Below are 27,037 nucleotides of genomic sequence, written 5' to 3'. Positions count from 1 at the left end.
TAAGACATAGTTTCCTCTATCATAGTAGCAAAGATATAAAAAGTATTGGTAAAACCAAGTATTGTGAGAATGTATTCTCATATATTGATTGTTGTTGTGTGACTTATTTCAATATTTTTGGAGGGCAGTATCAATAATAATTTAAAACATACACTCTGAGCCAGGAACTCCATTTTTCCATAGAAATATAATCAGAAAGATAAGAATATTACAGTATACTTCATGTGGATATTTATTATAGGACAAATACCTTTTTTTTTAAAGATTTATTTGTTTTTTTTATTTCTCTCCCCTTCCCCCCTGCCCCAGTTGTCTGCTCTCTGTGTCCATTCGCTGTGTATTCTGTGTCTGCTTGTATTCTTGTCAGCCGCACCCGGAATCTGTGTCTCTCTTTGTTGCGTCATCTTGCTGCATCAGTTCTCTGTGTGTGTGGCACCATTCCTGGGCAAGCTGCACTTTTATCGCGCTGGGCGGCTCTCCTTATGGGGCACACTCCTTGAGCGTGAGGCTCACCTATGTGGGAGACACCCCTGCGTGTCACAGCACTCCTTACACGCATCAGCACTGTGCATGGGCCAGCTCCACACAGGTCAGGAGGCCCGGGGTTTTAACCTTGGACCTCCCATGTGGTAGGCAGATGCCCTATCCATTGGGCCAAATTCGCTTCCCATAAATATATTTTTAAACTATTGAAATGTCTATCAAGAAGGACTAGCTTTACAAGTCAGGATATAGCAGTAAAATGAATGGTAGCTTTCTATTAAAACATATAAAGGAGTTCTATGTGATTTTATGTGAAAAGAAATCCCTGCCATATTGGGAAAAGCACATCAATTATAGAAAAAATTATAAAACAAATATGCAGTTGAATTATATCAGTTACAGTTTACCTTACATCTCTTGAGTGCTTACCACATGATGGACACTGAACAATGCACCAAATTTTTACCCTTGTGAAGTGAGAATATTAGAGCAGATGGCAAGGTGGAGGGAGAAAATAGGCAGTTAGAGCAGTTCGTGATGAGAGGTGTCTCTACTACTATACACAGCAGTATTGCTTGAATTTTATTATTATGAACATGTATTTTCTTTATTGGGGAAAATCTTTAAAAATATTTCCATTTTGAGAGAAACAAAATTAGAAATGTACAATATCTTGTAAATTCTCAGCAAAAATTTTCACAATTTTAACTATAATTTTGGTATATGTATTAGTTTTCCAAAGATGATGCATTGTTCATCTTTATATTGCATTGTTTCTGCACATGAGCAACAATTAACAAATGGTAGCTCAATTAAATGATCAGTTACTTTGATTAAAAACTCTTGGGGAATGGGAAGCAGAATAGGCTCAACTGATAGAGCTTCCACCTACCATATGGGAGGACCTGGGTTTGATCCCTTGTGAAAAAAGAACAAGAGAAGGCTTGCCCACGCAGCAAGCCAGTGCCCATGTGAGTGCCCACCTGGTGAGCCAGTGCCCACACGAGTGTCCACGCGAATCCTTGCATGGTGAGCCAGTGCCCCAAGCAAGTGAGTCACGCAGCAAGATGATGACACTTCAAAAGAGAGAGATGGGGGAAGCGGACTCGGCCCAGTAGTTAGGGCATCCGTCTACCACATGGGAGGTCTGCGGTTCAAACCCCGGGCCTCCTTGACCCTTGTGGAGCTGGCCCATGCCCAGTGCTGATGCATGCTAGGAGTGCCGTGCCACACAGGGGTGTCCCCCGCATAGGGGAGCCCCACATGCAAGGAGTGCGCCCTGTAAGGAGAGCCACCCAGCACAACAGAAAGTGCAGCCTGCCCAAGAATGGCACCACCCACATGGAGAGCTGCCACAACAAGATGACGCAACAAAAAGAAACACAGATTCCTGTGCCGCTGACAACAATAGAAGCGGACAAAGAAGAACACGCAGCCAATGGACACAGAGAACAGACAACCGGGGTGGGGGGGGAGGGGAGAGAAATAAATAAATAAGTCTTTAAAAAAAAGAGAGAGATGGGGAGAGTCAAGGTGAAGCACCGCAGAAACCAGAAACTGAGGTGGCGCAATTGACAGGGAACCTCTCTACCAATTAGAGGTCTCCAGGATCGAATCCCAGTGGATCCTAGAAAAGAGAAAATGAGAAGAGAAGACAACACAGACAGCAAAAACAGCAGGGCAGGAGGAGAAGGGGGAAAAATATATAAAATAACTAAAAAAAAAAAAACTCTTGGGAATGACAACGTTTTGTAGGTTGGATTTAGTTTCTGTTACATTAAGAAATTGAGTTTAAAAAATATAAATGTATAAAAACTTATTTCCCATAACAAAAGTACGGTTTTAATTTTTAAAGTGAAAAATATTATTTTATTCAACCAGTTCTTTTGAGAATATATTTCTCTTTGAAATATAAGTCCTTGGATTGCAAATTAGCACTTTCTATTTACTTTGGGTATCTTTTAATCAATTTTTATTCTCTGGACTAAGAAAAGAAATGTACAGCCCTGAAGTGTCTTCTAGAATAACACATAGCTATTTACTGAGTGTCCAAGTGTTTCATTTATAATTTATAAAACCTTCACATTAACCTTGAAAGCTTGTACTTACCCATTTTGTGGATATGGCTACTGGGACTCAGAGGGGTTAAGTTGCTTGTCCAGTGTCACAGAGCAGTGATTTGAGGCCAGATCTTATAAGTTGCACCACACTTTAAGAACGTTAACATTGGAAAGCGGACGTGGCCCAACTGATAGAACATCCGCCTACCATATGGAGGGTCCAGGGCTCGATACCCAGGGCCTCCTGACCTGTGTGGTAAGCTGGCCCACGTTCAGTGCTGCTGCACACAAGGAGTGCCATATCACACAGGGGTACCCCCATGTAGGGGTGCCCCATTCTCAAGACATGTGCCCTGCAAGGAGAGCCACCCCACATGAAAAAAGCACAGCCCGCCCAGGAGTGGTGCCGCACACACAGAGAGCTGACACAGCAAGATGACACAATAAAAAAGAGACGCGGTTTCTTGGTGCTGCCTGGTAATGCAAGCAGATGCAGAAGAACGCACAGCGAATGGACACAGAGAGCAGACAATGGGGGGGAGGAGGGGAGGTAAGGGGAGAAATAAATAAAATAAAGAACACTAACATGAACTTTTTTAACCTGCTTTTTTTTTCCTCCCTTTTTCCATTTTGTTGAATATTCTCCAGCACTACTACTATGGCTAGATTGTTTTTGTAGTTGTTGTTGTTTTTTAAGATTGATTTATTTATTCCCCCCCTTGTGGCTTGTTCCTTTTTCTTTTGCTCTCTCTTCTCTGTGTCCATTTGCTGTGCATTTTTTCTGTATCTGCTTGTCTCCGTTTTGTTGCATCATCTTGCTGAGCCAGCTCTCCATGGTGCACGGGCTGTCAGCTCTCCACAGCGCACGGGCCAGCTTTTGCCTTCACAAGGAGGCCCTGGGACATGAACCCAGAGCCTCCCATATGGTAGATGGGAGCCCAACTGATTGAGCCACAGCTGCTTCCCTAGATTGTATTTTTTATATATAAAAAAATGTTTTTAATATATTTTACTTGTCTCTGTTATCTAAAATGTAGGGTCTTTTCCCCTTTAAAAGTAATGCTGCAGTGAATATCCTTTTACCTAAATCTGTAAACATTCAAAATATTTAAGATAATGTCTTAGAAGTGGAATTGTTAGGTGTCAATATTTTAAGATTTTTGATGCATATTAACCTTCAAAGAGGTTATACCAGTTTGTATACCAGCAGCCAAGTCATATATGAGAATGTGTTTTTCCTAACATTGGATATTGCTAGTTAGAGTGGACATTTTGAAAATTTTAATTTTTATTCTTCCTTTGGAGAGTTGCCAATTGCCTTTTGTATGATAAGAAAAATCACTATTTAAAAACTTTCTGCTTGTCACTGGCATAATGGATAACTTTTAATTCCACCTAATTTTGAAAATGCCTGTGTATCTTTTTATACATACTCCATAAAGCTTTTCCTGGGTATTAGTTATTTATTGATTTGCCATTATGGATTTGGTTCTTTCTTTTGGTGTGTGTGTAAATCTGGCCATGTTGCCTAAAATGATAAAATAAACTGTAGGTGAGCTAGGTAATACCATTTGTTAAGAAGCTATTATCGGAGAGCATCTGTGGCTCAAGCATTTGGGCTCCTGTCTAACATATGGGAGGTCCAGAGTTCAATTCCTGGGCCTCCTTGTGAAGGCAAGCTGACCCACACAGCTAGCTGGCCCATGTGGAGAGCTGGCCCAAGCAGAGTACTGGCATGTGTGGAGAGCTGGTGCAGCAAGATGACAGAACAAAAAGAGACACAGAGAAGAGACAATAAGAGATGGAGCATACTAGGGAGCTGAGGTAGTGCAACTCCCACTCCAGAAGGTTCCAGGATCAATTCCTGGTGCTGCCTAAAGAGAAGACAATCAGGCACAAGAAGAACACACAGCAGACAACGAGGGGGTGGGAGGAGAAACAAATCTTTTTTTAAAAAGCTATTATTGCTTTCATTTATTCATTCAACATCTGTTGAGTGCCTCCTCTGCTATTCTAGATGTTGGGGATACAATGGTAAACAGAATGACCCAAGTCCTTACATTCATTAAGTTTTCATTCTAGTAGATGAGGTACAGTGAACAAGATAAAGTATGCTACATAGTGGTTAGGGCAAAGGTGAAAAAAGGAAAGAAGGATGTTATATTAATGTTTGTGAGAGGGTTAAAATTTTAGATAGGGTGGTCAGGGAAGATCTCACTGACTTTTGTGTACATATCTGAAGGCTTTGAGGAGCTAGCTATATAATATGTGGAGAAGAGCATTTTTAAGTTCTTTCAGAGACCTGTATGAAGAATAATCTGTGTCCTGTGTGTTTTATTTTTAACAGAAGCTAGTATTACTAGCTTGAAACAGGCTGCTTTGGTCAAAGCCCCTCTCATTCCAACGCTGAATACAATTGTGCAGTATCTAGACCTTACACCAAATCAGGAATACTTGTTTGAAAGGATCAAAGGTAATTACTGATTTGAAGGAAAATAATGAGAGCATTTCCATTACTTGGAGATTTTATAAATAAACATGAGGAAACATTTTATTGAAAAATTAAAATTTAGGTATCATATTTTTTAAATATGTATTTATGTCTTAATTAAGATGCTTGAACAGCTTTTGTGTTTTATATTTTATGTGCTCAGAATTGTCAGAATAATGTAATTAGCATTAAATGTTAATACTTTCATTCCATATTGGAAAACTTAAATATAAACTAAGTGGGTTCAAGCAAATATTTCATTCAATTTTCTGCTCTTTGACTACCAGGAATAGAGGTACTACTGCGTCATTCTTTATAATTTCAGCAAACTAATCCCTGTTTTTCTTAATTTTGATCATTTATATTTAATATGTTGCTTCCTTGTATTTCTGTTATATTTTTATTATTTGGGGGAAAGCTGATCTGAGGAGACTGGCTTGTGAATAGAAAATTTAGCCTCCTAGACACTCCCCCACACTCTCTCTATGCTTTTGTACTTTAAAGGACTAATTTAAAAAGCTTGAGTCTTTTTTTTTTATTTGGGTAAGTTTTGTAATATATTTTTATTGCTAAAACAAGTTTTAGAAATAGTATTTTGGTATCCAGATTGATCATAAATCTTAATTTGAAAATGCTATGTTGCTTCCCATCTCCCCCAGGTTTTTACTGGGGTTCTGTATAGGAATAAGCATTTTTTCATGACTTTTAAAATACTTTTCTATAAGGAAAATTTCAAACATACACAAAATTAGACAAAATGTTATGCTCAACCTTGTTGTACACATCACCCAGCCCCAACAACCATCAGTCCATGGGCATCTCTGCCCTATCTGTACTCACATCTACTTCCTTCTTGAATTATTTGAAGCAAATCCTATATATATTTATCAGTTCATCTGTAAATATTCCCATATATATCTCTCAAAGATAAGGCATTTTTTAAACATAACCACAATACCATTATCACACATTCCTTTGTAACATAGCATGTCTAGTCTGCGTTCCAATTTCCACAGTCTCATAAAGTGTATAATTTACTTTTTTTGGTATTGTTTGTTTGAATCAGGATTCAAATAATATATACATGTTGTAATTCGTTTATATATTTAAGTTTCTTTTAAATGTTGGTTCCACACCATCTTTTATTTCTTTGTCATTTATTTGTTGAAAGAACCAGATTGTCCTGTAGATTTTCCCCTGGCCTGAATTTCACTGATTACATCCCCATGATAGTTTTACATAAGCTTCTGTCCTCTTTATTTCCTATAAATTTAGGTTTGAATTTTTTTGGCAAGATTGTTTCATAGGTAGTGTAGGATAGTTGTATACCCTGAATAAATACGCATTTATGTTTGTGTGTATGCCTATACACATCTATACAAAATATATATCAAGTATTATTATATACCAAATATACAAAAAGTTTAAGAGAATAGTGCAGTAAGCACTGTAACTTCTTTATAGATTGAACAACTGCCAACATTTTGCTATATTTTATTCTTTTTACATACACTTATATACTTTTTTTAAGTTGTAGACATCATTATTACTTTTAGCTTGCTTTTCCCAAAAATAAGAACATTCTCCTACATAAACAATTACCACACCTTAAAAATTAACAATAATTTTATAATATCATCTAATATACAGCCCAAATTCAAATTTCCCAGCTGTCTGAAGAGTGTTACATGGCCCTTTTTCTTTTTTCCTAACCAGGACACAATATACATTTATACATTGTACTGTGTCATTTTATTTTTTAGCCTGTTTCTTGACAGTACAGCCCATCTTTCCCTACACACACATACATGATAACAACTTTTCTAAGAATACAAAACAGTAGCCTCATCTCACATTTTGGATTTATCTGATTCTTTCTTCATGGTGATGTTAACTTGATTGTATCTTATATTTCTTACTTCCCTCATTATAATCCCTTGGCTTTATATATATATATAGCATTTTTTTATGTATATATATATCTTTTCTTATTTTACTTTTATTGCCACAGAACTCTCTCAGGGAGGCTGTATGAGCTCGTTTCGTTGGAATAGAGGGGGAGACTTCAAAGGACGCAAGTGGGATACAGACCTACCCACAGATTCTGCTGTAAGTCCCTAGTTTTATTTTGTTTCTGTTTTTGTTTTCAGGTTAACATATTATTGGATTTAAGTGTCTTTATTTTTCTATTATAAAAAGAACATTTTAAAAAGAATTTAGAAACTAAAATGGAAATAATAAATTAAAAATAGTACCAGCAGCTTATTAAACCAATTTTTGATGTATTTTCTTTACTTATTTTTGTTTACTTAGGTGACATTATTTTGAATTATGTTAGTCATAGTTATTACATTACTATATGTAAAATTTTGCTGCTTTTTAAGTTTTTGCATGTTTAAGTATTTTTTTCATTATTATACAGTGGCATTTAATGATTCTCCTATATTGGACCTAAAAAGTTTGAGGAACTTGTGGTGGGGGAAGATTGTTTTTCTGTTTTAAATAAGGTTGCAAGGAATATCAGGATGCGTATGTCATTCTTATTTGGGATCATCACTTGAGAAAGAGTCCTAACTTTAGATTTATGGGATCAAAGAGTATAAAAGTTCTTGAGCACTTAGGATTTTTTCAAAATATTTGTTTTTATTTTTTTATAGTGACTGTTACATATAAAAATGCAAGTTTAAATGCTGATATTCAAATTGAGAATTGAATATATGTGTGTTTTATCTTGGTTTTGCTGTTAACTATATGGATGTGAACGATCATCCATTTAACAGAAAACAATGATGCCCTGCTTTTGTAAGATTGCTGTGAAAAAACAAAAATGGAGATCAAATATTAATATTTAGTGAACAGAGGCGGCATTAAGCATACACACATACAGATAATGGTAACTGTAGTCTGGGGTATTTAAACTTTTTCTTTTTTTTTTCTTTTTTCTTTTTACTTAGGCTAGTAAAAAAGCATTTATTGGGATATGTAGGAAAAGAACAGAGCTTGCTGAGAAATGGGAAAGAAAGATGGAAATACACAATTAGATTGGTGTGGGCTCCTCCAGTCAGAGAGAACTGAACTTTCTTTTCCAATATGAAAAGGAAACCTTCCCATCAGAATATAAACTGATTTGACTTTGATTTACAAACGTTTTTTTTCTATTTTAAATTGTGAGTGTGTTGTTTGAATTAAGGACACTGAATTCTTTTAGGATTTAAGCAAGGAAATATTCTAATTAGTGAATTCCTTATCTTTATAGGGAATAATATTCTTGATGAATAGTTATAGTATCTGAATTGTTTTTTTATATTTTTGTTCTATATATTTCACCTTATACCTATAACTACTTGAAAACATTTGTGCTAATTAATTCTTTTTAGGAAAAAATTTTAAAATTTGGGGTCATTATGAATACAAATGTTTTTAAGGGCTATATCCATAATAGATTTTCATGCTGACTTTGAAAATTTTTTCCTAATCTTCAGATCATCATGCATGTATTTTGCACCTACCTTGATTCCAGATTACCTCCACATCCTAAGTACCCTGATGGAAAAACCTTTACTTCTCAGCACTTTGTTCAGACACCAAATAAACCAGGTATAAACCTCTGGTAAAAGTATGAATTGAGATTTTCATGTGAAATGTCTTTAGTAGTTTTGGTTTGTTCTTTAATGTAAGATATTTCCTTTACAGATGTTACAAATGAGAATGTTTTCTGCATTTATCAGAGTACTGTTAACCCTCCCCATTATGAGCTCATCTACCAGCGCCATGTCTACAATCTTCCAAAGGTACATCTGTATTTGGAAACTGCTGTTACAGAATGTTATGGGTGATATGCTTTGATAACTTTTTTAAAAATTAGATTCTCCTGTTTATGGAATAGGTAGACTTTTTCAACAAATCAGTTTTATTGATACATATTAATAAAGCATGCAATTTATCCTAAGTGTACAATCAGTGGTATTTGGTATAGTCACATAGTTGTACATTCATTACTTTAATCATTATTAAAGCATTTTCATTATTTCAATAATAAAAACAAACACAAGAAAATTCCTCACCTCTCAATCTCTCTGTTTCTACTCCTATACATAGCTGTTATTTCTGGCTATTCTTTCACAATTATTTATGTTTATTAAACAGTTTTATTGAGATATATTCACATACCATACGATCTATCCAAAGTGTATATCAGTGGATTTTTTTTTTAGCTGTTAAAAAGGCCTTTACTGTAAAACTGTAAAATAAATAGAAAAACAGATTGAAAGAAATTACAAATTTTCAAAGAGAGTGCAAGGCCAGGTTAGGTTTAATATAATCAATTATGAATATAGGTAGCATAGCAACAAACCTTTATAAATGTAAATAATAATTCAAATATAATAAAAATTAATTATAACAATTCTAATTTTTATGTTACAGCTCTAACTATTGGATATAATAATCTCTAAGAATGAAATAAGTTCTTGGTTTAGTTATTTAATTTTCTATTTAGGCCATAATTTTTTCTAGATAACCAAATTCCTATTTGGGAATTCTTCACATCTTATTGGAATGAATTACAGCAGATAACAATTTGCCAAGTCATAATTTTATGAGCCCTAAAAACTAAAAATCTTGTTCAACAGTAGTCATGCTAAATCATTCTTGATCCAGATAGATTATTTTAATTAAAGAATATGAATAAGAGAAGGTTGAAGAAAAATTAAGTATCCAAAAATGTATCTCTTCTCCAGTCCTTCTCAATTAAAAGCAAGTGTTTATTTTGTATGAAAAAAATTACAAAATACTGATCACAGGAACAATTTACCATTTCCACTGAGTGATTATTGTTCATTTACTATATTATTATTTTACATTTATCTGGTCTACTCCAGCTCTTTTTTGGTTACTGTTTGCATGGAATACCCTTTTTCAGCCTTTTACTTTTAACTTGGTTGTTTCCTTACGTCTCAGGTGGGTCTCTTGTAGACAATATAGACAGCTCATATTTTTTTTATCCATTCTATCAATCTATGTCTTTTCATTGGGGAGTTCAGTCCATTAACATTCAGTGTTATTACTTTAAAGGCATTACTTACATCATCCATTTGTTTTTTTCCTTTCAGACTGTAGCACCCCCTTTAGTATCTCTTGTAAATCTGGTCTTTTGGTAACATATTCTATCAGGTTTTTTTTGTCTGTGAAGACTTCAAACTCACCTCATTTTTGAAGGACAGCTTTGTCAGATACAGAATTCATGGCTGGCAGTTTTTCTCTTTCGGTACCTTAAATACATCATACCACCTTCTTCTCTTCTCCATGGTTTTTTATGAGAGGTCAACACTTAAATCTTACCAAGTTTCCCATGTATGTGATGTTTGCTTTTCTCTTGCTGCTTTGGGAATTCTCTTTATCTCTGATATTTGTTCATTCTGAATAGTAGGTGTCTCACAATAAGTCTACTCAGATTTATTCTGTTTGGGATGCATTGTCCTTCTTTGATATTGGTATTTATGTCTTTTGTAAGGGTTAGGAAGTTTTCGGTCATTATTTCCTCAAGTATTCTTTCCACCCCTTTTCCATTATCTCCTCCTTCTGGACACCAATAATGCAGATGTTTGTGCATTTTGTGTTTTCATTCAATTCCCTGAGACTCTATTCCAATTTTCAACTCTCTTTTTGTTTTTGTTTTTTTTCCATTTTCTAATGTATTTTTTTTAATTAGAGAAGTTATGAGCTTACCAAACAATCATACATTCTAGTGTATTTTTTATCTCATTTATCATGTCTTTCATTCCCATAAGGTCTGTTTCTTTTCTTCGCAGGCTTTCACATTGTTCTTTATGCTCTCCCAGTGTCTTCTTAATATCCTTTATTTTTTTAGTCATATTTTCTTGAAATTCTTTGAAGTAATTTAGCAGAGTTGTGTCATTATCACTGATTAATTGTATTAAATCCTGTATCTCTTCAGGATATTTCGTTTGTTCTTTTGGCTGGCCATCTCTTCCTGTTTCCTAATGTGACTTGTAATTTTTTGCTGACATCTAGGCACCTGAATACATTGGTGAATTTACTCTGATGGCTAATTTTCTCTCTTGCCTAATGTTTTATTTTTTCTTCCACAATTTTTCTTTGGTATTTGGTTCAACTTATTCTTAGCCTTTAAAATTGCCCAGCTTAAGTTTTCAAAATCAGGCTTGGGACTCACTAGTGGGGTGGAGATTTTATTTTCTCCCAGGGATTGGATACAGAAAGTACGAACCATTTTTGGCCATGCAATTTCCAGATTGGTCAGCAGATGACACTAGTCAGCACACCTTTCCTTGGAGGTGTTTCAGTCTCAGCTTTCCTGTGTTCCTGTCTTGAATCCAGAGCTGAGAGTCAAAGCAGGCTCTGCTGGCCAAATTCACTGAAGAAAAGCACCCTGACCTCCCCTCCCTTTTCCCTTGAAACTGCTGAGAGGGAGGAAGACATCTGTTCCCCTCTCAGTTGGCTGCATTGAGCCAGGTGTTTCACCCCAGCTTACTGTCTTGGGGGTAGGGGAAGGGAAGCCTTTCCGGCTAACATGTGACAAATGTGGTAACTCATGTTTGTCATTTGGAATTCTTTGTCTCTCTGTCCCTCACCCTCCTGGGAATTGTATAGCACTGTCCTTGTCTGATGACCCCAAAGCAGGTCCCTTGCACAACTTTTGGCTCTTTCTCTGTTGTTTTTTTGAAAGCATTTAGTTCTGTCTCTTAGTCTGTCACCATCTTCCCACAATTTAAATTAGGGAAAAGGTATTTCTTATGTATTTCTTTTTTTATAATTATAAGAGTAATATGTGCTTAATTTGGACAATTATAAAAGAAAAAGAAGACACACCACTCTTTCTTCCATTACTCGGAGGCAGCCAATGTTAATATTTTGGTTTATTGCCTTTTGTGATAAATTTCATTTTGATCTTTCTCAGCCCTTTTTTAGGGGGTGAAATCAAAATATTTATGTATTTTTATAGCCTTTTTTTAAACAACTTTATAACATAAAAAATCCCGTACTTTTTAATTGCTATGAAAAAAACCTCATCATAAGATTAAAACATCATTTATTCAACTGTTCCCCTCCTCTTGGACATTTTGTATGTTTTTAATTCTTCACTCTTACATTGCTGAATAGTCATCTTCATATATATAGCCTTCTGCATTTCTGTATTTTGAATTATTTCTTTAGCCCAAACTTCCAAAACTGGAATTCCAGGTCACAGAATATTATCAAGGCTTTAAAATATCTGTATAAATAATCATTATTAAAGTACTTTATTTTAAACAAGCCAATTTTATGGTACATATTAGTAAAGCATTCAATTCATCCAAAGTGTACAGTCAGTGGTATTTAGTATAATCACATAGTTGTGCATTCATCACTTCAATCACTGTTAGAGAATTTTCATTATTTCAATAATAATAATAAAGAAAAAACAAACAAGTATATAAGAAAATTCTTCCCCTCTCAGTTTCTTTCCTCTGCTGTTTATAGCTGCTATTTCTTGCTATTCTTGCACAAATTTTATTCATTTATTCAGCTGTTTTATTGAGATATACTCACATACCATATGATATATCTAACCTGTATAATCAATGACTTTTAGTATAATCACAATGTTGTGCATTCATCACACAAAAAATTTTAGAACCATCTCATTACTCCAAAAAGAAAAACTCCACACCCTTTAGCATGCCTTCCCCCAGCCTTACATAACCACTAATCTAATTTCATCCTTATAAATTGGTTTATATTTACATTTTATATAAATGGAGTCATACAATATGTTACACAGTATACCTAGTTCATAGTAACGCAGTCATACAGTATTTGTCCTTTTGTTTCTAGCTAGCTTCACTCAACATAATGTCCTCCAGGTTCATCCATGCTGTTATAAGCTTTATGACTCGTTTCTTCTTTTTTTTTTACTTGATTTCTTCTTCAAGCTCCATAGTATTCCATCATATGAATACAGTACAGTTTGTTTATCCATTCATCAGTTGACAGACACCTGGTTGTTTCCAACTTTTGGCAAGCGTGAATAATGCTGCTATGAACATCAGATGTCTGTTTGTGTCACTGTTCTCAATTCTTCCGGGTATATACCCAGTAGTGGTATTGCAGGGTCATGTGGCAAATCTATATTCAACTTCTTTAGGAACTACCAAATGGTCCTACACAGTGACTGTACCATTCTACCTTCCCATCAACAGTGAATAAGTGTCCCTATCTCTCCATATCCTCTCCAACACTTGTAGTTCTCTGGCATTTTAATATTGGCCATTCTGATAGTTCTGAAATGATATCTCATTGTAGTTTTGATTTGCATTTCTCTAATCATTAGTAAGGTTGCACACTTTTTTCATGCATTTTTTTGCCAATTATTTCTTCTTTGGACCAATAACTGTTCAAGTGTTTTGCCCATTTTTTAAATTGGGTCATTTGTCTTTTTAGTGTTGAGTTGTAACATCTCTATATATTGGACAGTGATTTCCAAATATTTTCTCTCATTGAGTGAACTGCCTTTTCACCCTTTTGACAAAGTCCTGCAAGGTGCAAAAGTGTTTAATTTTGAGGAGATCCCATTTATCATTTTTTCTTTCATTGCATATTCTTTGGGTGTAAGATCCAACAAGCCACCACCTACCACAGAGTCTTTAAGATACTTTCCTACATTTTCTTTTAGTAGTTTAATGGTCCTGGCTTTTATATTTAGGTCTTTGATCCATTTGGAGTTGATTCTTGTATACGGTATAAAATAGGAATCCTTTTTCATGCTTTTGGTTATTCATATCCAGTTCTCCCAGCACCATTTGTTAGAGACTATTTTGTCCTGTTAACATGGAATTGGTGGGTTTGTCAAAAACCAGTTGGCCGTTGAAGTGAGGGTTTATTTCTGGACTCTCAGTTCTATTCCATTCATCTATGTGTCTGTCTTTATTCCAGAACCATGCTGTTTGACAACTCTTGCTTTGTAATGTTTCAAAAACAGTCAAGAAAATTCCTCACTTGTCGCTCTTCTTTTTTAGAATGTTTTTGGTTATTTGGGTGCACTTTCCCTTCCAAATGAATTTGGTAATTGCCTTTTCTATTTCTATAGAATAGGCTGTTGGAATTTTTTTTTTTTTAAGATTTATTTTATTTATTTCCCCTCCCCCCACCCCACCCCAGTTGTCTGTTGTCTGTGTCCATTCACTGTGTGTTCTTTGTCCACTTCTGTTGTCAGCGGCACGGGAATCTGTGTTTCTTTTGTTACGTCATCTTGCTGCATCAACTCTCCGTGTGTTCGGCACCATTCCTGGGCAGGCTGCATTTTCTTTCGCACCGGGCAGCTCTCCTTATGGGGTGCACTCCTTGTGTGTGGGGCTCCCCTACACGGGGGACACCCCTGCATGGCCTAGCACTCCTTGCGCGCATCAGCACTGCACATGGGCCAGCTCCACACGGGTCAAGGAGGCCCGGGATTTGAACCACAGACCTCCCATGTGGTAGACGGATGCCCTATCCACTGGGCCAAGTCCGCTTCCCTTGGCTGTTGGAATTTTGATTGATTTTGCATTGAATCTATAAATCAGTTTGGGTAGGATTGACATCTTCATGATATTTAGTCTTCCAATCCATGAACATGGGATGTCTTTCCATTTGTTTAGGTCTTCATTGATTTCTCTTAGCACATTTTTGTAGTTTTGTGCATATAGGTCCTGTACTTCTTTGGTTAAATTGATTCCTAGATATTTGAGTCTTTTTGTGCTACTGTAAATGGAATTTTTTCCCTGATTTCCTTCTTAGATTTTTCAGCACTAAGGTACAAAAACATTATTGATTTTTGCATGTTGGTCTTGTTTCCTGCCACTGTGCTGAACTCATTTAATGGCTCAAGTAGCTTTGTTGTAGGCATTTCAGAATTTTCTAAATATAGGGTCATGTCCTCCGCAAAAAGTAAGAATTTTACTTCCTCTTTTCCTATTTGGGTGTCATTAATTTTTTTTCCTTGTCTAATTGCTCGAGGTAGAACTTCTAATACAATGTTGGATAATATTAATAATAGTGACATTGTGCATCCTTGTCTTGTTCCTGATCTTAGAGGGAAAGCTTTCATCCTTTCCCTATTGAGTATAATGTTAGCTGTGAGTTTTTCATATATGCCTTTTATCATATTGAAGAACTTTCCTTCTAATCCTAATTTTTTATGTGTTTTTATCAAGGCAGAATGCTGGATTTTGTCAAATGTCTTTTCTGTGTCAGTTGAAAAGATCATGTGGTTTTTTTTCCCTTCAATTTGTTAATGTGATATATTATGTTGATTCATTTTTTTATGTTGAACTAGCCTTGCATACCAGGAATAAATTCTACTTGATCATTGTATTAGCCAAAGGGGTGCTTAAGCAAAATGCCAGAAATTGGTTGGTTTTTATAAAGGGTATTTATTTGGGGTAGGAGCTTACAGATACCAGGCCGTAAGCATAAGTTAATTCCCTCACCAAAATCTGTTTTCACATGTTGGAGCAAGATGACTGCTGACGTCTGCAAGGGTTCAGACTTCCTAGGTTCCTTTCTTCTATGGTCTTGCTCCTGTCTGGGTTCAGGGTTCCTCTCTTCCCAGGGCTTGCTTCTTCCTGGGCTCAGGGTTCCTCTCTTCCTGGGGCTTGCTTCTGTTTCTTCTGTGAGCTTACTTCCTGGGGCTCCAGCTTAAAGTTTCAGCATCAAACTCCAACATCAAAAACCCTCAACTCTGTTCTTTGCCATGCCTTTTATCCGTGAGTCCCCACCCCTTGGTGAGTGGGGACTCAACACCCTAATGACGTGGCCCAATCAAAGCCCTAATCATAACTTAATCATGCCCAGGTACAGACTAGATTACAACTATAATCCAGTATCTATTTTTAGAATTCATAACCATATCAAACTGCTATACTCCACCTCTGAATTCCAAAAAGACATTACAGTATTTGAAAAAACCTTAAATCAGTAATAATGCAAGTACTAAATCATATCACAATCAATTTAAAGAAATAGTTTGTCTTGGGGCAAAGTCCTGTCTGCTATAGACATCTGAAACTTAAGAAACCATTTATCTGTTTCCAATATACAAGTGGACAGACAAAGGATAAACATTTCATTACAATAAGGAGAAATTGGGAGGGAAACATGAGTTACGGGTCCTCTACAGTTCAGTAAATCTGCAGGGCATCCTCCATTCGATTTCAGTCTGAGAGTCACTCTTAAGATAATGGTTTCTTCTCCTTGGTGCCATATGGGGACCCACTCTTCCCACCAGGTTTTCCAATGGCCATTTTCTTGGTTCCACCCTCATCAAACATCTCAATGTCGCCCAAGCTCCAGACCTCACCCTTCAAGAGTGTTGGGGTGATTTCCACACCTTACTTAAGCTTTGGGTTGGAGTTTTAACCCCCTAGTACAGTGACATGAAGACAACATATCCCCTAACCTTTGGCAAACAGGCTCAACCCACTCAGAGCAACGAGTTGACCACCTGGCCTTCCCTAACCTTTAGCATACAGGCTCAACCCTCTCAGAGCAAGAAGTTGACCACCTGGCCTTCCCTAATCCATGGAGGACAGGTCCACCCTCCCTGTACCCTGGGGCAGCAAAACTGTCCCAGAACATTGGGTGGGAATATCCACCCTCTTCAACTGCTGGTGCAAACTCACCCTCTTTGTACACGAGTGGGTTTCTTCTCTTGGCCCAAGGTGATACCTTAATTCCAGATCTCAGCTTCCATAGTTTTCCTCTTAAAGCTGTTTCTCCTTTACGCTCTCCTTCCCATGTCCCTTTTAGTCCAAGCTGACAGTGGTTTTATTAATACAGTTCTCTTAAAAACCTTGTTGGTTTAGCATGCAAGAAGCAGGAGTCCAAGCCTTCAGACAGTAAGACTTTCCACAAGTCTTTCTAAGATAACTACATCTTCAGTCCTGATTTACAAGTTCCAACTTCAGTTAAACCCTCCAATGGGGCACTTTCATCTGGGAGCTTGATTTCCAGAGGCTTGGAATTTTCAGAATTAGTTTCTGTTTTCTTTGTGCCTACCGTTCAGTCCTCAGTATATCTCTCTTGTCTAGCATTTTGCTATAAGTTGCAAGGAGAAGCCCAAGGCTCATTCTCTGGGTTTACTTCGGAAATTTCTTCAGCTAAATGCCCAGGCTCACCATTTTCAATTTTTGCTTCCATAAAACACCAGGAGTTAATCTTGCTAAATTCTCTGCAACTTTAAAACACAGATCGCCTTTCCTCTAGTTTCCAATAATAGTTTCATCATTTATTTCTAAGGCATCATAAAAAATCTCTTTAGCATTCATATTGTTATCAACAGCCTCTTCAAAGCACTGTAGGTCTTAACTCACAATTCCTCCAAAAAATACCCCTTACCCATTTATAAAACCATTCCAGCATTTTGGTAATTGCAAAAGCAAGGCCCTACTCTTGGAACCAAATTCTGTATTAGTCAGCCAAAAGGGTGCTGATGCAAAATACCAGAAATCTGTTGGTTTTTGTAAAGGGTATTTATTTGGGGTAGGAGCTTACGGATACCAGGCCATAAGCATAAGTTACTTCCCTCACCAAAATCTGTTTTCACATGTTGGAGCAAGATGGCTGCCGACGTCTGCTGGGGCTCCAGTTTAAGGCTTCAACATCAAACTCCAACATCAAAAACCCTCAGCTCTGTTCTTTGCCTTGCCTTTTATCTGTGATTCCTCACCCACCAAGGGGTGGAGACTCAATGCCCTAATGACATGGCCCAATCAAAGCCCTAAGCATAACTTAATTATGCCCAGACACAGACCAGATTACAAACATAATCCAATATCTATTTTTGGAATTCATAACCATATCAAACTGCTATAGTCGTGATGTGTAACTCTTTTGATATGCTGTTGGATTCAATTTGTAAGTATTTTGTTTAGAATTTTTGCATCTATGTTCATTAGAGAAATGGGTCTATAGTTTTCTTCTCTTGTAGTATCTTTATCTGTCTTTGGTATTAGGATGACGTTGGCTTCATAAAATGTGTTGGGTAATTTTCCCTCCTCTTCAACTTTTTGGAATAGTTTAGACAGGATTATTATTAATTCTTTTTGAAATCCTTGGTAGTATTCACCTGTGAAGCCGTCTGGTCCTGGACTTTTCTTTGTTGGGAGATTTTTGATGACAGGTTTAATCTCTTTAAGTGTGATTGGTTTGTTAAATTCTTGTATTTCTTGTAGCATCAATGTAGGTTGTGCATTTCTAGAAATTTACCCATTTCATCTAGGTTGTCTGGTTTGTTAGCATACAGTTACTCATAATATTCCTCTAATGGTTAAATTTATTTCTGTGCAGTCATTCGTTACTTCCCCCCTTTCATTTCTGATTGTATATATTTCCGTCATCCTACTTTTTTCTTTGTTAGTCTCTCTAAGGATTTGTCAATTTTATTGATCTTCTCAAAGAACCAGGTGTTTGTGTTGTTCATTTTCTCAATTTTTTTTTCTCAATTCATTGATTTCTGCCCTAATCTTTATTATTTCTTTCCTTCTTCTTGCTTCGGGATTGGTTTGCTATTTTCTAGTTTCTCTACTTCAGTTAAATCTTTGAAGTTAGTGCTTCTTTTTTAATATAGGCGTGTAGGGTTATAAATTTCCCTCCCAAGACTGCCTTCTCTGTAATCCATAAGTTTTGATAAATTGTATTCTCATTTTCATTTGCCTCAATATTTTTACTGATTTCACTTGCAATTTCTTCTTTGACCCACTGATTATTTAGGTATGTGTTGTTTAGCCTCCACACATTGCAAATTTACTTTTTTCCTGGCTATTCTTTTTTTTTTTTTAAGATTTATTTTATTTCTTTCTTTCCCCATCCCTCCCCCCCGCCTCAGTTGTCTGTTCTCTGTGTACATTTGCTGCATGTTCTCTTTTTGTCTGCTTCTGTTGTCAGCAGCACGGGAATCTGTGTTTCTTTTTGTTGTTGTTGCGTCATCTTGCTGCATCAGCGCTCTGTGTGCGTAACACCATTCTTGGGCAGGCTGCACTTTCTTTCACGCTGGGCGGCTCTCCTTATGGGGCGCACTCCTTGCGTGTGGGGCTCCCCTAACGCGGGGGGGGGGGCACCCCTGCATGGCATAGCACTCCTTGCGCGCATCAGCACTGTGCATGGGCCAGCTCCACATGAGTCAAGGAGGCCCGGGGTTTGAACCACGGATCTCCCATGTGGTAGGCGGATGCCCTATCCACTGGGCCAAGTCCACTTCCCAAAATTCAACAGTTGTGTTTTTTTTTAGAAGGTAGCAGAGATTGAACCCAGGACCTCATATATGGGATGCAGGTGCTCAACCACTGAGCTACATTAGCTCCCCTTTCCTTTCTATTCTTGATTTCCAGTTTCATTTCATTATGATCTGAGAAGTGCTTTGTATAATTTCAGTCTTTTTCTATTTATTGAGAGCTGCATTGTGCCCTACCGTGGTCTATCCTAGAGAATGATCCATGGGCACTTGAGAAGTGCTGAGTTTGGATGCAACATTATATATATGTCTCTTAGGTCTCGTTTGTTTATCATATTGTTCAAATTCTCTGTTTACTTGTTGATCTTCTGCCTAGTTGTTTATCTAATGATGTCAGTGGTATGTTGAAATCTCCAACAATTATTGTAGAGATATCTGTTTCTCTCTTCAGTTTTGCCATAGTTTGCCTCATATTTTGGGGCACCCTGGTTAGGTGTATAGATATTTAAGACTGTTATTTCTTCCTGGTGGATTGTCCTTTTGTTAATATATAATAGTATTCTGTCTCTCTTATAATTTTTTTGCATTTAAAGTCTGTTTTGTCTGATATTAGTATAGCGACCCCTGTCTTTTTTGGTTACTATTTGCGTGGAGTATCTTTTTCCATCCATTCACTTTCAGCTGGTTTGTATCCCTGGATCTATGGTGTGTCTCTTGTAAGCAGCATATGGATGGCTCATAGTTTTTATCCATTCTTTCAGCCTATTCTTTTAATTGGGGAGTTTAATCCATTCACATTCGATGATATTCTTGTAAATACACTATTTACTTCTACCATTTTATTCTTTGGTTTTCATATGTCATTATATTTTTGTCATTTTACTCTTGGTTATCCTTTCCGCTATTCATTCTTATATACTTTCCTCCAAGCCTCTCTCTCCTGTCTTTTTCTTTCAGGCACTAAGGCTTCCTTTAATATTCCCTGCACAGGTGGATTCTTTTTTACAAACTGTGTTTGGTGCAACGCATACCAGATCAATGTGATAGAGGTTCCTGCCTGGAGTCTAAGAGCCTTGTAATTCAAACTGTCTCAGAGACAGTTCTCCAGCCTTCTCTGGCAGCCCCCTCCCTTTTCCTGAGTTGGAAATTATTCTGCTCCCCTCTTTGTCTTCAACAATCAGTCCGGGGTTAGTAGAGAGATTAGGAAGGTGGGATCTCTTTCGTAGTGGATCACCTTTTAGTCCTTGCCGTCTCCCAAGGCAATCAATGGATCAACCCGACGTGTTCTGGAAGGGCTGGTGGGACACAGCAGACCAAATTTGTGGGTCAGAAGCTGAGTCAGCCTTAGGCTATGTGTCTCTCTCCCCTTTCCTGGGGCGCTGGATCCCTGGAGCCCCCTTTGTCTGTAGCGGGCTCAGAGACCTGAGAATTCTAATGTGTCTTTAGTGTGGGGGAGGGTGCCGGCAGGAGCAGCCGCTGGTTTCAGCGCACAGTTTTGCTGTAGCAGTTCTCTTCCTTTGTCCCCCTTTTTTTCTGGGCGGTGTCCAGCCTTCACCTGGTGTCCTAAACCCCAGAATATCTTTTTCGAAACTGTTTCAGCCTGACCTCTAGCTACTTTTCTGAGAGAGAAGAGAGTCCTGTGTCTTTCAATCCACCATCCTCCTGGAAGTCTGTATACAGTGCGTTTTGACAGATGACTAAAAACTTTTTTAATTGCAACACTCTGGTTTATGCTATTTAATTTTGGGTATGGAGGTTTTTCATGTGTGTAGTGTAAAGGGTATCAACCTGAGAAGCCTACTCTCCAAATCTTTGTAAATGCTGTTTACATGTGTGGACCCTCCCAGTCTATTTATCTTTATCAGCTGAACAATCTCTTCCTCAAGAAGGCATTTCCTGCCTCACCAATCTAGGTTAGATACCTTCTATTTGGTCCCATTCCACCCTGCACCTCCTCTCTCATAACATTTAACACACTATAATTCCTGGTTTCCTGTCAGAGTTTCTTTGATTCCCCAGACCCTCCCTATTTTATTCACCACAATATTCCCACTTCTTAGCACAAAGTAAATCAAAGTGTGAATTAGTTGAGATAGTAGAATGTGAATTAGTAGCATCTGCATTAACCATCAGATTTAATCTTTGATTTGGTTTAAATTTTACACTCTTTTTTTGTCTTTGTTCCAGGGTAGAAATAATATGTTTCATACATTGTTAATGTTCCTCTACATCATAAAGACCAAAGAGTCTGGAATGCTTGGGTAGGTATTTAGGCTTTAAACACAACTTATTTTGTTTACTGTTTTTCTTCCTATGTTAAGATTCTGCAGAAGATAGTACTCTATACTGAAAAGATTTTAGGACTGAACAACAAGAGATACTGCTCTAGCACTGGCTCAGCGCTTTCTAACTAGTTCTGTGATCTTGGGCAAGTCCATTAACCCCTCAGAACCTCTTTCCTTGGTAAAAAAATATTTGGACCATATCATTGTTTTAAAATTGTGTTTCCCAGAGGAACAACTCTGAAATAGATATATATCAGGTTCTTGCCACTTTAAAATTCAAAACAAAAAATGAAACTTGGAGTCTGTTTTTTCAAGTCATTCTATTTCAGGCACAAAATCTTCTGCAAAAAGTGTCCACTTCCAGAGAGATTGGCTCAGTACCTATTACATACTATAATTGTTAAATGGGATGATGAAAAAATGGTCAATTAAAATTGTCTGCTTTCTTATTTATTAAGCTCAAATGATGTTAACAATAAATTTAGAAGTACTGTATTATTATTTTTATTGTTCTAAATGTTACTATGTCAAATAATATTTGAAATAAGTGGATCCCAGCTAAAGTTGAAGAATCTTCTGATAATGCATGGCTTCTGAGTCTGAAAACCTGGGCTCTGGTTTCAGCTCTGCCCTTGCTAAGTAACCTTATACTAACAAAATGTAAAATGAAGGGCCTGGACTAGAAAATATTTGGTCAGTTCCAGTTCTGATATGCTATACCTCTTTTAAGTTTGTTTAGGCATCCTTTGTAATTTAGAGATTAATTCATGGAACTGTGCTGTCCATTACAGTAGCCACTGGCCACATATTGCATTAAGTAGTTGAAATACAACTAGTCTACATTGAGATGGGCCATAAGTGAAATATACACCAGGTTTCAAAGACTTAGTACAAAGGAAAGAATATAAAACATCTCATTAATAATTTTGTATTGATTACATGTTGAAATAAGATTTTGAATATATTGGGTTAAATGAAATATATATTACTAAAAATTAATTTCACCTGTTTCTTTTTTACTTTATGTGTCTACTAGAAAATTTAAAATTGCATTTGTGACTCTAATTTTGTTTCTGTTGGACAGCGCTGGCTAGAGAACGCAAGATTCCTGTCCTTAAACATAGTAGATTACAAAGATTAAAACAGACATGGACAGAAATTATGAACAAATATGAGCATTTATCAGCTTTTTAAATCATATATAACAGTATACCAGTCTATTAACTAGAAACTGAAAATTCCCCTCTGCTCAGTCTCTGTCATCCCACTTTGAGGTACTCAATGTCACCCGTTTCAGGTTACGTTTCCAGTCTACTTTCTGGGAATAAGTTGATTTTGTTTTTTAAACAAAAATACATTGTTCCCAAACATTACTTTCTAACCTACTTTTTAATTTTATGGTAAATATTGAACATTTCCATATCGGTACATACAGATTTTTTTTCTAAAATTTCTAGGAATATTTAGTTATAAATACGTAAATATGTAAATTTGAAAGATGGAATATGCTATAAATGCATTGTTTCGTAATTACTCTTCAGGTAACCATGTTTCTGAAAGCCTACTTTGAAGTAAAGAATTAATTTAGAAACATTTTAAATAGACAATATTTTCATTTTAATTGAAAATTTATCTTGTGTAGATTCAAATTAATATTTTGAAGCAGAAGCGATTTATTATGATAGCATGAAACTTGTGTCAAGTGCCGTATGCAATTTGTCATATGCAGAAAAATGGAAGGCCAAAAAGAATACAGTTTTAGATTTTTAATTATTAACCCCATTATTATGATATAGTCTTTTTTTTTTCTCTCTCCCCTTCCCCCCACCCCCCTGACCTGGTTGTCTGTTCTCTGTGTCTATTTGCTGCGTTGTCTTCTTTGTCTGCTTCTGTTATTGTCAAAACTTGTGTCAAGTGCTATATGCAATTTGTCATATGCAGAAAAATGGAAGGCCAAAAAGAATACAGTTTTGAATTTTTAATTATTAACCCCATTATTAGTCTTTATTTTATTTTATTTTATTTATTTATTTCTCTCCCCTTCCCACCCACCCCCCTGCCCTGGTTGTCTGTTCTCTGTGTCTATTTGCTGCGTCTTCTTCTTTGTCCACTTCTGTTGTTGTCAGCGGCACAGGAATCTGTGTTTCTTTTTGTTGCGTCATCTTGTGTCAGCTCTCCGTGTGGGCAACGCCATTCCTGGGCAGGCTGCACTTTCTTTCGCACTGGGCGGCTCTTCTTACCGGACGCACTCCTTGCGTGTGGGGCTTCCTTAACGCTGGGGACACCCCTGCGTGGCACAGCACTCCTTGCGCGCATCAGCACTGCGCATGGGCCAGCTGCACACGGGTCAAGGAGGCCTGGGGTTTGAACCGCGGACCTCCCATGTGGTAGTCGGGCACCCTAACCACTGGGCCAAGTCCACTTCCCATGATGTAGTCTTTAAAGTACTTAACTTCTCTTAATGAGCTATTTATACTATTTAGACTTTTCTTCTCATATCAACTCCCTATTTCCACATAATAGATGTAGGCTGCTCTCCCTTGATTCTTGAGTTTTGGGCATTTTCTGCTGATTTCTTATATTGTTAGATAAGTAAAATTCTCTCTCCCATCTTCTAAATTTAATTTACACTTATTTTTCTTAAATATTTATTTATTTCTCCCCACCCCTCATTGTTTATATCCTCTGTGTCTGTCTGTTGTGGGCTGGTCTCCTTTTTTCTTTTTTTTAAGGAGGTACGGAACAGAGTCTTGGCTCTCCCATGTGGGAGGGAGGTGCCCTAATCACCTGAGCCACCTCAACTGCCTGCTTTGTTGCATCTCTCATTGTATTTCCTCACTGTGTCTCTTGGTTGCATCATCTCATTGCATCATTTTGTTGCATCAGCTCATCATGTCAGCCTATCATATCAGCCTATCACATCAGCTCGCTGTCTTGTTTGTCTTCTTTAGGAGGCAGCAGAAATCGAGCCCAGACCTCCCATGTGGTAGACGGGAGCTCAGTCCCCTGAGCCACATCCACTTCCCTAATTTACACTTTAATCTTACTTCTTGCTAAAATTATTTTGGAAACTCTATTATCTGGTGCGATAGTTTTGAAAGTCCACTAAAAATTTTAATTTTCAACACCACATAAATCCATTATTCTAAATTAAGGTTTAAGCACAATGTCTGAAGAAAGTAATTAGTATTACTACAGTTCACCTGATAAACTTTGTGTAACATTGCAGAATAGCATTAAATGTCATCAGTTACACATGTATTCCTTGTAAGACTCTTATTTTAGTAATTAAAAAAAGACTAATTGCTTGATAATTGGTTCCATTAAAACTTGTTTTTTTCTCTTTATAGGAGAGTTAATCTTGGTCTATCTGGTGTAAATATTTTGTGGATTTTTGGCGAGTAATGGGTCTTTCAATTCCAAACATTTGGACTTCAATTTGACTGAACCAGAAGAAGTTGAATCTAAACATCTCTTAGTCACTGCATCTTCTGAATAAAGTGCATATGTGTATATGTTACAAACTCTTTAGATTTAATGATGCTATTATGAAGTTTCCTTGTGAAAATATGTCTGATACCTCTTCTATGCCAACATTCTATACATTGTCTTCAATTTTATATTGCATTTCACAGTTTTTAGTTGCCAGCAAAACTGCAACCCTTCAGATTTTTATTGACCAAAAACAGTGTTTCTCTCTCCTTTTTCATTGTAATCCCCAAATCAGTCATCCACCTGATTCTTTCACTGCAAAATTTTTTTCAGTAGTGTTATTTTTAGTATAAAGTAAAAAGAACATACACATTGCTAATTTAGTATTTCTATCTCTCTATTTTCCGTTGTTTTGCACATCAGTCCAAGATGCATATTCAAAGAAATGAGATTAACTTCTAAATAGTGTTAGCCCGTGTATATTTTTAAATATTATTAAAAGAAATTCGACAATATTGGTGCTTAAAAAGTCAATTCCTGGGTTAAATTTAGCTGGTAGAAATAAACTATTTAGGTATTAGGAGTCTGAGGACATCAAAAGAGACTTCACTGCTTTTAGTTTTAACAACTGAATTTCACTATTCTGTATTATTGTGAAATATTTAAGATCATAATGATATCCTTTCTGTTTAACTTTTTTAGATTTGTTTAAAATAGCCAAGAGTGAGAAATTACCAAGTTTGTAATTTTCACTCGGCTCCCCACCTTTAGTTTCTTATGTATATACTTATTTTTTTATTGACATATTAGAGACTACTTCCATCACTTTATGTAAATCAAGAAACAGCTAAAGACAATATCTTCTGAATAGCTGTGTGTCGGTCTTATATATGCATCTCATTTTGTGTAATTTGTATATTATGTTTTTCAAAAAGTTGTTTTTGGTTTTTCAAAAGCTGGATGTCCAAAAAAAAGGAAGATGTCACAATTTCCAATCACATAACTGCTTTTGATATATGTTAAATACATTTGTTATGTTATTTTAGAAAAAATATCAACAATGTTAAATATATAAATATGTTAAAATCTAAGTCTTCTATTTCAAAAGTTATTGAAGATGTCATGGAACACAGTGGAACAACAGTCACTGTACAGTTGCATATACTTTATTAAAAACAATAAGGAAAAAATTTTTAACAGTACAAAAAACAAAAGATGTTCTTTCTTGGGTCTAAGGTAGCTTTTAGTCTAAGAATTCAAAGCTATAATATTTTTTAAGGTGACTATCAAAAGATACAGTATACACTAAAGACATGTCAAACAACTAGGGATACACACTAGAAAAAGTGTTTGCATCTTAAGTCTAACGTGGATTGTAGTACTCTTAAGTAGCTTTCCTATATTAACTTCTCTTGACAGAAGTTTGTGCTTACAACAGGTATATATCTTTTATAAAAATTCTTTGGTGAATTAATTTGAATTCATACTTCACAAAGACAATGCACAGCAAAATACAATCAATATTTTGGTCTTTGGGTTAAAATGAGTAGATTGTCATCACCCTCAAAAGATTCCTCATGACCCTTTATATTCCTTCCATCCCTACTCATCCCCACCACCATCTCTAGGCAACCAGTTAGGCACCTCTCTCGGTATAGATGCTTTGTATTTACTAGAATTTTATATAAATGAAATCCTACTGCAACACATAATTATTTTGAGATTTTTCATGCTGTAGTTTTTAGCAATAGTTGATTTTGTTTTATTGCTGTATAGTATTCCATTGTATAGGTATTTGTTTACACTTTTGAAAATTACAAATAAAGCTGCTTTGAATATTCATGTACCCAAAAAAGTGATGACTTTTCTCTAATTAAATATTCTCTGTAGGATAGTTGTCATAAGTTTCTCTTTTCATTGCTTACTCATCCTTGTGAGATGGAAACCATTGATCTTTTTAGATTATGTTCACTGCATTATTTACCGATTTTTTTCCTCCATGATATATCAGCCATTACTTGGGCCAAATTTGTTTCAGGGGCATACTGAGGTGTTTAAA

General features: G+C 36.3%; 1 protein-coding gene across 2 annotated transcripts in view; it reads left to right on the top strand.

The window, feature by feature from the left end:
- Nucleotides 1-26,833, top strand: part of TMEM209 (transmembrane protein 209) — a 54,492-nt gene extending 27,659 nt beyond the window's left edge. For both annotated transcript variants that reach the window (XM_058297354.2, XM_004463248.3), the window contains exons 10-15: nucleotides 4,891-5,016; nucleotides 7,046-7,143; nucleotides 8,517-8,631; nucleotides 8,728-8,825; nucleotides 21,449-21,522; nucleotides 24,897-26,833. In XM_058297354.2, the coding sequence (XP_058153337.1) occupies nucleotides 4,891-5,016; nucleotides 7,046-7,143; nucleotides 8,517-8,631; nucleotides 8,728-8,825; nucleotides 21,449-21,522; nucleotides 24,897-24,951 (566 nt within the window). In that variant the 3' untranslated portion in view covers nucleotides 24,952-26,833. The remainder of the gene's footprint in view (nucleotides 1-4,890; nucleotides 5,017-7,045; nucleotides 7,144-8,516; nucleotides 8,632-8,727; nucleotides 8,826-21,448; nucleotides 21,523-24,896) is intronic.
- The last annotated feature ends 204 nt before the right edge of the window (nucleotides 26,834-27,037 follow it).

The sequence above is a fragment of the Dasypus novemcinctus genome, chromosome 5 (assembly GCF_030445035.2).
Source record: "Dasypus novemcinctus isolate mDasNov1 chromosome 5, mDasNov1.1.hap2, whole genome shotgun sequence".
NCBI classification, from domain to species: domain Eukaryota; kingdom Metazoa; phylum Chordata; class Mammalia; order Cingulata; family Dasypodidae; genus Dasypus; species Dasypus novemcinctus.
The sequence above is the reverse complement of the archived record's forward strand: the minus strand, read 5'-3'. Positions and strand labels throughout refer to the sequence as shown.